This window comes from Polyodon spathula, chromosome 6, assembly GCF_017654505.1.
Source record: "Polyodon spathula isolate WHYD16114869_AA chromosome 6, ASM1765450v1, whole genome shotgun sequence".
Lineage (NCBI taxonomy): Eukaryota > Metazoa > Chordata > Actinopteri > Acipenseriformes > Polyodontidae > Polyodon > Polyodon spathula.
Genome location: NC_054539.1, coordinates 56,214,056 through 56,226,285, shown reverse-complemented (window position 1 = coordinate 56,226,285; position 12,230 = coordinate 56,214,056). Strand labels below are relative to the sequence as shown.

Sequence of the window (12,230 nt, the reverse complement as noted above, 5' to 3'; positions counted from 1 at the left end):
CCGTCAAGCATGGTGGTGGGAGTGTGATGGTTTGAGGCTGCTTTACTGCCTTAGGACCTGGACGGCCTGCCATCATTGACACAGCCATGAATTCTGCATTGTAGCAGAAGATTCTAGAGGGGAATGTCAGGCCATCCGTCCTTGAGCTGAAGCTGAACCGAAAGTGGGTCATGCAGCAAGACATTGATCCTAAACATACAAGCAGATCTACAAAAGAATGGCTGCAGAAAAAGAAATTCCATGTTTTTAGAATGGCCTAGTCAAAGTCCGGACCTAAACAAAATGTTTTGGTAGGAGCTGAAGCGAGCTGTCCGTGCAAGGAAGCCCTTAAATGTCACAGAGATGAAACAGTTCTGTAAGGAGGAATGGGCCAAAATTACAACAGTTACAAGACCGATGTGAGAAACTGCTCAATGGGTTGCAACAGTTACTGAACGGTTAGTTGAAGTCTTGTTATTTCATTTTTCTTATTTTTTTTTACCATAGTGCTCAACATTTAAGAGGGGGTATAAAGAAGTTTGGATCAAAAGTAATATAGTAGAGTTTAGTATAGTATTGGTAATTATGCAGATTTACACAACTATACTTGTAGTCTGCTTAAAGGAAACGCTTTTTTGGACATTTCTTAGTTTGTATCTTACTTGTCATTTGCTGCATTGTCTCTTGCTAGTGTGCACCAGTTACTGAACCTAAAGGTTCACATACTTTTTCACACATGGATATTTAATGTTGAATCATTTCTGGATAAATAAATGTTGAAAAAGTATCTTTTTTTTATTTATTTTTTTCATTTGTTTAATCAGGTTATCTTTAGTGTAAGAATACTTGATAGGGCATATTGTTTGTAATATATTTTTGTGCTTTTATTAACTAGAATTATTGCCAGGCTTTGGACCCAAAGAGGGTGTACTGTATTTAGTATTTGACTTGTGTGTCAATACGACACTTGCATGTTTTAATATATAATGCATAGCACATTTGTTATTTCATTTTTCTTATTTTTTTTTACCATAGTGCTCAACATTTAAGAGGGGGTATAAAGAAGTTTGGATCAAAAGTAATATAGTAGAGTTTAGTATAGTATTGGTACCATTATGCTATCCTATTTTGACACAACTATACTTGTAGTCTACAACTTTATATATTCTTTTTGTAAGTAATGCAACATAATTCTCAAATATTGGACTTTTCTTATATTGTATCTAAACTTTTGCATACCTGCCTTGTCTCTTGCTAGATGTGCACCTCCAGATTCTGACAAATACTTTTAGAAAACCAGGAGCAACTTCTTCACTGGATCAAAAAGCTATACTGCTCTGCGGCTGTCCTGCCCTTGTGGATAACTATCGAAAAACTAGTAGAAACTAATTAAAAAACTAAGTCTGGGAAAAACAAATGGAAGTCTGGAAAAAGTATGGAATTTTGAAAAAGTGTACGAACCCTGAAATCAGATCATTTGGTTTCTCTGTAATTAGAAGCTTGTCAGTTTAGTCATTCTTACAGAAAAAATAATTAAATAAATATAAATAATTTAGTGTAAGAATACTTGATAGGGCAGGCTGATTTGTAATATATTTTTGTGCATTTGTATTTAACTTGAATTATTGCCACCTGAGTAGCCTAGTTGTTTTCTGCTGTGTTTTTTGAAAGTATCTGAATCTGAGAATTTAAGGAGGTGACTGTCAGTGTGAACACGTTTTACATTTAAATGCTTTCAATGTAGATATTTCATTTTAAAAAAAGAAAAAAAAGGTGGTTGGCAAATAACTAAATCTGACACACACATGGCCAACAATCCTTCTATGAAAATCAAATGTACAGTTTATTACTGTACAAGTCTTTATTGGAAAATTACTTCAGCAACAAATATAAAAATAAATGCATTGCATTTTGATTAATAGACGTTAAAAGGATAATCAAAATTTGAATGGTAAAGTTTCAACAAGGGAGTCAAAAATATTTAGTAGTACAAAATGTTTTTCTTTGTAGCACTCGGCTGCATTGCAGATGAAAAAATGTTTCAGCGGGTATTTTGAATTAATCTGCAGCAGCTTTATTTGCATGCTGTTAGATTTATACAGCTGTGCTTCTATCCTGTCCCTCCCTGTAGTGCTCTTGAGATTAATTGAGTAACAAAGCGTTTCATTTCTCAGCGATTGGGATTCAAACTATGTTGAACAGTTTACATGGACGACTCATTCAGTTCAGAGCTTCCCAATCAAATAAGTCAATTTCTCAGTGGAGAGAGCTTGAGATAAAACCTTGGTGTTCCAATTTACTGTATTGTTTTCTTTACATCACTTTTTACAACGTGTGTGTTTTTTAGCTCGGGAAAAGAACAAGGATGATCTGTACCATATTACTAGACATGGTAAATGACTTTTATATATATATATATATGATTAAGTAATATATATATATATATATATATATATATATAGATATAATATATATCTGATATATATATATATATACACACACACACACACAGCTCTGGAAAAAATTAAGAGACCACTGCAATATTATCAGTTTCTCTGGTTTTACTATTTATATGTATGTGTTTGGGTAAAATGAACATTTCTGTTTTATTCTATAAACTACTGACAACATTTCTCCTAAATTCCAAATAAAAATATTGTCATTTAGAGCATTTATTTGCAGAAAATGACAACTGGTCAAAATAACAAAAAAGATGTAGTGTTGTCAGACCTCGAATAATGCAAAGAAAATAAGTTCCTATTCATTTTTAAACAACACAATACTAATGTTTTAACTTAGGAAGAGTTCAGAAATCAATATTTGGTGGAATAACCCTGATTTTCAAGCACAGCTTTCATGTGTCTTGGTATGCTCTCCACCAGTCTTTCACATTGATGTCGGGTGACTTTATGCCACTCGTGGCGCAAAAATTCAAGCAGCTCGGCTTTGTTATATGGCTTGTGACCATCCATCTTCCTCTTGATCACATTCCAGAGGTTTTCAATGGGGTTCAGGTCTGGAGATTGGGCTGGCCATGACAGGGTCTTGATCTGGTGGTCCTCCATCCACACCTTGATTGACCTGGCTGTGTGGCATGGAGCATTGTCCTGCTTGAAAAAACAATCCTCAGAGTTGGGGAACATTGTCAGAGCAGAAGGAAGCAAATTTTCTTCCAGGACAACCTTGTTTACAAAGCTGCAGCCAGTGAATATTATTATGGTTAAAACTCAGTGACTGGCAGGCTTGCAATACTGTGCAAGTGCGTGTGGTTTTTTTTTTTTTTTTACATTTCAAGCAATGTGTCTTTTTTAATATTGCAATATCTGACCTTGCACCACAAAGTATTCTATATTTTATTAATGATACATAATATTTATTGTTCTCTGTGTGTCTGGGGTGTATTGTCTTGGAAGTGATTACTATAATTAACTGACATGTATACTGATTCCTTGTTTCCTCAGCATCCTCAGGTTAATATCACTTTCATATTTGCTGTTCCAAATGAGCACTGGCTTAGTTGCACAGGAATGAATGACGGCCTCAGATCTTATTGTCCTCGCAGCGGCTGTGAGACAGCAGCGCTGTTTATATAATTTAATAACACAAACGCAATAATACCGCCTCGGCATTAATGGGGATTCTCAATTGAATTGACCAGAAGATAAATGGAAACGGGAACGAAAGCGTGTTCGTACAGATTGTTTTTAATAAGCATGTTATTTAGTTTCGGCTTGATGCTGTAATGCCTTCACAACCTTCTCTCCTAGACAAATTTGTTAATGTCTTTTCTTTTCCCCACCAGGAACATTGATTCCCTCCAGACATCTCTATTAAACCTCTAGAAACTCACAACTTCCAAATTAGATTAAGTAGCAGAAATGGAACTAGTGGAATCAAAGAAAATTGAGTGAGTTATTGAATTCATGCCACATTGTCTCAGTGTGAGATATCCTGAATTATAGAGTGTCTTGCCTTCACTTAGCAATGCACCACACATTGCCATTATATATATATATATATATATATATATATATATATATATATATATATATATATATATATAGATATATATATATATATAAAATATGACATTCTGTATTATGTTTAACAGATTTATAGCCATAACTGAGGGGGTGGGTGCAGCACTTAAACTTTCAAAAGAAAGTTGTAAATACAGTATAATCGTAAATCTCGAAAAACTACTCACTTCTAAATCTTTTGTAGTCATTTTTGTATTACTTTAGTATAAATACATGTTAATTTGGATTCATATGTTGTTTTTTTCTGACTTTATGTGAACGAAAAGACACACATTTGCGCATTTTCCCATTGGAAATAGTGATATTTTGAAATGTCACTGTCCTGGTCACAAAAGCAAAGTTTGTGGGGAATAATAGTAATTTTTATACTTTTGAGGCATAAGAAATTAGGAAAAAACACTTACTACCCAGGAACAAAAATTGTGTTACATAGTGTTATCGTTCCCCAGTCAAATCGTGCCTAAATAAGCACAGAAATTTACCATAATAAAAAACAGAAATGAAAAAGAAAATGTAGAACATAAAAAGCGCAACCAGATATAGTCCACGAAAGACAACACTTTATACAAGCTCTTTGTCGTATTATGTATTTAAGGTAAGGCAAGTTTATTTTTCTGTTAAAAGTGCTCCCGGCTGTAATGTTCTGCCACCCGGCTGTACAAAATTCCTTTTAGAACCCTGGTATGATCATATTGCCTCGCGATAATTAAGCAAAAATATCAAGATTTCAAAGGTTTAATTCTTTCATTTTCAGGGCCGCTTTAAGTTATGCACATTTCTTTGTAGATGGAGCCAGGCTTTCTACTTTTTTTTTTTTTTTTTTTTTTGGACTCTTCTGAGATGGTGCCTCAACAGTGCAAATCACGTAATCATGTTACAGTTTGGATCTAATGCAGGCGTCTCTAGTTGCTGTAGGTGAAGCTGAAGGGCACTGTGGCCATCCTGGCCATGAATAGACATACGTTTTGAATAGCGTTGCCGTACAGTGTCTGCACGTCGAAGCAGAAATCTGGATTCACCACTGAACACCACGTTTCTCCACCTTTGTATAGGTCATACTCTGTGATTATGACACCACTGAAGTTGTAGTCAACGATGTTGCAGCGTAAGAATCACTCCTGTGGCTGGCCTTCTAGCTTGGATACCTGCCTCCAGTAGGCAGTTTCTGACAGTCTGGTTGGAAATTCTCAACATCCCTGGTACTGCAGATGTTGTAGGGGCTGCAGTGGTGAACCTGTCATGTAAATAACATAGGCATATAAATCTGTCTTGGACGGTCAATTCTTGTTCCACGTTGCTGGTATCGGTGCCAAAGTCGTCCTATAATGCTCTGGGAAACATTCAGACACGTGCCATGGCTGACAGAGATTCCCCGGCTTCCAAATATCCAATAGCATTATTAGCAGTAAGTCTAGGCATAACTTCAAATGTGTCTACAGCGAACACCGATAAGACATGCAAGTTGTGAACCCTCCACTTTTATTGGCACATCTCGGCATGTTGCACATGCAGTGAATGCACGTGAATATTGCAAGTCTTAAGCAAATGGTGGTAACTTTGGGAATATTCATGTTTTGACCTACATCATGCGTTTTCGATCCTGACAATGTGACACTGTCAACAAAACATGTTTAAATAAAGTACAATTTTTGATATTGCAATTTTTAAGAGATTGAAGAAAAAATATCTGCTATGCATTTCTTTTTTTTTTTTTTTTTTGAAGGGGATTATTTATTAGTTCCCAGTATATATATAATATACCATATATATATATATATATATATATATATATATATATATATATATATATATATATATATATATATTCATTCTATCGGCTGTCATGGCTCAGTTATGATTTAACATGTAAAAGTGACTGTCATAAATGTAGGAGCCCTCATTTCAAACACGTTTGAATAAATTAACACAGTCAGGATACCTAAATGTATTACTGCTCAATCTGTGCCAGTAATCCTTTAGAGGAATAATCTGCCTCGAAGGTATACACAACTGGTATTAGTCCTTACTTCAAGATGTTTGAGCAGCATAAAAATAAAAACATGATCTTTCTCTTTAAAAACTGATGACATAGGGGGACAAGGTAGGCAAATCTGCCTCTACTTTAAAGATTCCTTAAAATAGAAAATCAATCATCAGATGTGAGTGTCAGTAAAAATATGCAAAACGCCAGAAAACATACTACTTCAGTGATTGTTAAACGAAAGTGATATTTAGACCTGCCTCATTTTGTTATTCATTTAACAGACCCCATTAACTGGAAATATCATACTATTGCAGTCAAATGTAAACATTTTTTGTGGGCATTCAGCATGAAATAGTACATAGTTTTCATAATTATTATCCCAACATTATCATGTGTTTTTTTCATAAACCATTGTTCCCAAAGTCTTTATTCTATGAATATTTCATAGTGTAATAATACAGACTGATACATGCTGATGCAGCGATGTATAGTAATACTGCGTGTTCTATAATGTCTTGTTGTCGTAAATGGTTGAGAGAGCTTCAGACACACACTGTGTGGCATTGAACATTCGTCTGACGAGCCAGCCTAGGGATCCTGAATCAAGACCTGGTAACATCATAAACCAGAAGGTGTCCTGCAGAAGCAGAAGGCTCAAAATCTAATTGTGGGGATTAATACCAGATTCTGAATTCCAATTCTGTGCTTACATTTCAAGCCATGTGTTATTTACTATACCATGTTCAGCTCATAATACATTTATTCCATGTAGCTTAATATTGGAGTATATGGATATTTTAAAACTGAGTCAAATAGTTTCGAAAAAAAAAAAAATATATATATATATATATATATATATATATATATATATATATATATATATATATATATATATATATATTGTGTTGTGTATTAAGACGTTTCTGGGAGCACAATTTTGAGGACTAAGGTCATTAAGAATTTGGCAAAATGATTATAAAAGTAAATCTGTGATTTACATTCCTCACCTCATGTGGTCTAACCAGTATTCAATGCACTCGGATTCCGAAATATTTTGGTGGATTTATGTGTACTGACTCATGTTGCCAAACAGATTTTCCTATATTTTTATTTATTTATTTTATACATACATTACACACAAATACAAATTCACATGACTACAGTGAATTGTAGGCATATACACAAACAAGGTTATCTAAAAGCCAATTTAACATGATTAACCTAATGAAGAAATATATGAAATCAAAGAAGAAAAAAATACATGACATTAATTGTCTTTAATTAATAGAAAGTTACCTCAAATGTATCGCCTTACCAGATACTGCCATCATCAACATAATTCAAGTAGTATCCACACTGTTGTGGTAAACATGTTCTACTTGTTCGAGTAAGCCTTTGTTGGCGTTTTTATTAAATATGTCAATTACTTATGTTCTGCCCTAATCATCTTCATAACCAAAAGAACTGTTTTAAATGGCCACATCAGCACAATTGCTTAGAAATGCATGTTAGCTGGTAAAAGGCGATGACTGTATTGTGTACTGTTTTTGGTTGCAAAGTGATACAGGTTTCTGATTGCCAGTATCAGAAATCAGGGGCAGAGGAGAAGGATAAAATACAGCCTTCATTGAAAAACATGATAAACATTGTATGGTACGTCCTTTGAATTCAACACTTGGCAGCTGGAGCCTTAGCTTTGATTTGTTTATGCTGTGCCTTTGAAGCAGAGATTCTGTTGTGGACACCAGGTGGAGCATAAATTTGGGCAGGTGTGGTTTGCATCTTTCACAGACTAAAGCCCATCAGTTTGAAGAAAGCCTGCTAGAAGAGCATATTGTTTCTCCACAGCAGGTATCACTGACCTGGTTCTTATTTTGTGTGCCAGAAACTTTCATCCTATTGTTCACTTTGTGTTTTTTTTGTTTTTCCTAAGGAGTGTTTACAAACGCTCATCTCAGTCACTTCAACAGAGCCATACAGCTGCAGCTCAGAAGGCACCTTCTCCATTCGTAGCTAAAGAACGCCACCTAGCCATCGCCAGTGCACTTTGGAAGAATTTCTTTCATTTCCTCAAAAGCCTGAGGCTGTCACAGACACCTCCTCCCCAGCTTGCTGACACAGCTGCAGGTCAGTATAATGTTCACACACACAAAGGGATTCAATCCCACCTTCCTTTGCTTTCTGAAAAGGGCTAACACGACACTCAGCGAGCACTGGTTTCAAGTTAAAAAAAAAAAAATATATATATATATATATATATATATATATATATATATATATATATATATATATATATATATATATATATATATATATATATATATATTTATTTATATTTATTTTTTTTTAAAGTTATTGTTTTTTAAAATACATGGCCGTCTCTGACGAGTCAACATCAATGTTCAAAGTAATTTATGTAACTATAAACTTCAAATGTGCAGCTGTGTTTTTATATGAAGATTTTTTTTTATTATGTTTTCATTACATTTCTTGTATTTGTCATTTCTGTAAAATAAGAATCAATTGCCTTTTTAAAATATTTCTAAATGTACTGTTTTTAATATATAAATTTCAGTTTATTGAAATGTTTCTCTAAAAGTCCTCACTGAGCTGTATTTCTTTGAGCTATTTCACCCTTTCAGTGGCAGCAGGGAATAAACAAACTTGAAACATACTTTTAAAAAACATTTTTTTGCCAAAACCTTATCACAGAAAATGTTTTTGCCACTGCAAAAGTAAAGATACATTTAAAAGTTGTTTCTTCCTTTCTGAACCTGGATCAATTATTATAGATATCAAAAATAGGATTTAAAAAAAACTGAAAATGAGATGTTTAGATTTGTTTAAAAAAAAAAAAAAAAAAGTTTTTAAATTGTTGCTATGTAGTGCATATTTTTGTGCTTGGCAAAATCACTTCTAAATTAGACATGCAGATGTATTATAGTGGACCAGAAGCAATTTAAGATTACTCTAAGTGCATTATACTAGCAGTAATTTTAAAGTTTTTTTTTTTTTTCCCCTGAGGCTTAAGTGAAAATGTAAAAAAAAAAAAAAAAAAAAAAAAAAAAAACAGTTGTATTTGAAAAAAAAATAATATCAAAGGCTGTTCAACTGGTGGATAGTCTGTACATTGATGCAATAAAGTGAAATAATATTGAATATTAACAATGAGCTGAAATTATGTATCCTTATCTCTCTCTCAACATGCTATCAATGTTGTAGGTTTTTCATTATTGGCAGTGGACATGCCCAGCACAGCTCCCTCCGACCTCCAGCCACAGCCACTCCTGTCAATAATGCAGAACTTCGGTTGGGACGAGAGGTTGAATCCACAGCTCGTCTCCAGATACCTCAGCCACCTCATTCAAAACAGGTATTAATACAGGCCTTGCTAAGAGGTTCCAAACCAATTACACTGAAGCCTTAATTAACCAAAATGGCTGCTTTTTCAAGAGGCCCCTGTCATTCAGCTGACCATTTTAATACAGGATTTGCTCTACAGAATTTGTTCTTACCATGCTACTGGAGTTGGTGCATTTGCAAGGGCTTGAACTGACATAAAATTTACACTGGTTAAAATTCTCCTTCTTTAGATACATTGGGTTGTATCTTCAATAAAAAATCATCTGTGTTCAAAATGTAAAATCAATTATTTTCCCATCCCTACGAATACATGTCCCTGTCGACAGGTATACAGTAGAAGCTTCAGCTCCTCATGTAATATTAGTTATCCCATTGAACTTGATTATCAAACGTTTGTGTAAGCATTATTCTAGGTATATAATGATGTGCCTGAACTTCTATAAACCATATTTATATTTTTACATGTTACAGTGGAAGTAGGTTATGGTGATTTTTTTTTTTTTTTCATGCTAATGAGAGCTCTACTTATGCATTTACAGTGGTGGTGGAGAATATAGTTAGCAGTGACGTGCATGAAAACAGATATGGTTGATGTTCAACCTTTTCTGAGAGCCTGTTTTTCTCTGATTCTGTATCACGCAGTGCCTTAGTGGCTTCCATCTCTGGTGTTGGATCCAGCTCATACCAAGCCTTGTCTGTTCGGTCCTGGTTCCGCTGTGTTCTCCAGCAACACATCAACATGTCACCCAGTGCAGACCAAACTGACATTGGCCATGCTGCTTGTAAGTAATTCAATGTAAAAATAAATAGAAACGCTACATGCAGATCTTCCTTAATATTATATCCATTTATTTAAAAAAAAAATAAAAAAAAAGTTGGTGCAGTACTCTTCATGTCTCATGAACTTTCATCATTTTTGGTTTGATTATGGCTTAATAGCATCACTTTTGTTGAAAGAGTCATCTCAAAATCAATATGTCACCTACAGCACAGCAAATGATTAAAAACGATATAGATAGACAGACAGACAGACAGATATGTGTGTGTGTTTATATATATATATATATATAATCAATCAGTGTAGACAATGTCTTTTGAATATTACAGGCAAAGGGAATACAGATCAGCTGTCAGAGCTGACCAGACTAGTGTTTAAACTGCCCGAGATGGAAATGCTCCTTCTCAAGGCACAGATTGAACAGTCTGCTGTCAAAATGGAGCCCAGGCCTGCACTTTTCCTATTTATAAAGGTAAACATTTTACAAGTAACAATGAGAAGTTCCAAAGTGTTTACTGACTAGATGCTTCTCCCAAGGATCCTTCTTCATCATGCAAGGTCCATTGTATTTAACTAGTGCCAAAGTGAGATCCATTTTAAACAGTAAAAGGAGGGTCACAAACTGTGGTCCGTGATTAAAGCCTAGGTCGTCCCCGACCAAATTCTCCACATTAGGTCACAGGCTGCAGCTACTTTTTTCCACACATCTAAACTCTGCTACATACACACATACATACATATAATTTGACATATTATCTGTGTCCCCTAAGAATATTTCTCATTTAGTATTAATCTGTCACAGCTGAAGTGTGACCACATGCTGCTATTTGCTTCTACAATGGATTTTGACAGTTTTCAAGATTGCTTTGACTGTCCTTTTTGACTTCTGTAGGCTGTTGGAAGGGCCTATGCTGGATTGCAGACATTGGCTGAAAAGTCAGCCATGGTTTCAAAGGCACTGGAATATGTCGGTGACATCCTGAAGTACATTAAACCTTATTTGGTTAATAAAGGTCCACCAGAAGGTCTCCAGTTGTCATATTGGTCTGTGGGTATGTATCGGAAAAATAGTTTTCAGAATAAGGGGGTAGTCGATGGAATCTTTGTCTTTGTTGTTGCCTGTATTTCTACCAAACCGTTGAGTGTCCATATACTGTAATAATCACTGTGTCGTGTGTATGTTGCCTGTTACCACCTACAATTTTATTGCAATAGCCTGTTTTGAATTAGTCCAGAAACTAGTTGAATAGCATGATACTAACATTTATTTAGTGTCATATTAATGTAGTTAGGGTCATACATTGATAAATATTATTATATGATATTGATAAATCCCCCTGTAATGATATTATTTGTATTACTAGTAAATTGTACCTGGCTTTAAATGCTGGAGCTTGCTAAGAATTGTGAAGCATAGAAGACTGCAAAAAAACAGCACAAACTAAATGATAAGGAAAATTAGTTTCTAATTCATGCCTTTCCCGTGGATGCACGGCGTGTGGGAGTTCACGGTTATGAACTCAATCGTGCCTAAGTAAGATGTTAATGAAGTAACCGTCACCTTTGGCACTGCTGTCTTTGATACAGCATGCATCTTAATAGAGCTGATTTGTTGCAGCCAAGACCTTTCATCTCAGAATAAAAGGTAAGCTGAAAAGAGAATGAGTAGAAGAGGCGAGAGTGCCAGCTGCAACAAATAAAACAAGCTGCTTACTAGTCATGGAAGCGGACCTGCTGCTCGCGTTGTTTTTTGTTTTTATTACAAAGGCATCGTTAATATTGGTTCGCAAGCCAATATGTAATGCAGATCATTACTGATGCAGGTCTTCATTTTCCTGATCCGTGTCAACTGTTATCAAGAATCTTCAAAATCTATCTGTTAGAATTTACAAGAGCTGCTGGGCAATTCCATGATAGGTCACCAATATAAAACTACTGGGACCCCCCATACTTTTTGACATTTCTGTTTATCTTAATAGACTTATCGCTACAAAAGTGTTGGGCTTGGTTTGATTAACAGTGCCAAAAACATACCAAAAAAATTATATTAGTCCACAATCTTGAGTAAGTATATCTAAAAATACAC

General features: G+C 34.8%; 1 protein-coding gene across 1 annotated transcript in view; it reads left to right on the top strand.

Moving 5' to 3' along the window:
• The window catches only part of mms22l (MMS22-like, DNA repair protein), a 48,990-nt gene that overhangs the window by 31,952 nt on the left and 4,808 nt on the right, over nt 1–12,230 (top strand). The window contains exons 15-19 of the mRNA XM_041253226.1: nt 7,937–8,130; nt 9,226–9,376; nt 10,009–10,148; nt 10,474–10,616; nt 11,037–11,196. Of these exons, the coding sequence (XP_041109160.1) occupies nt 7,937–8,130; nt 9,226–9,376; nt 10,009–10,148; nt 10,474–10,616; nt 11,037–11,196 (788 nt within the window). The remainder of the gene's footprint in view (nt 1–7,936; nt 8,131–9,225; nt 9,377–10,008; nt 10,149–10,473; nt 10,617–11,036; nt 11,197–12,230) is intronic.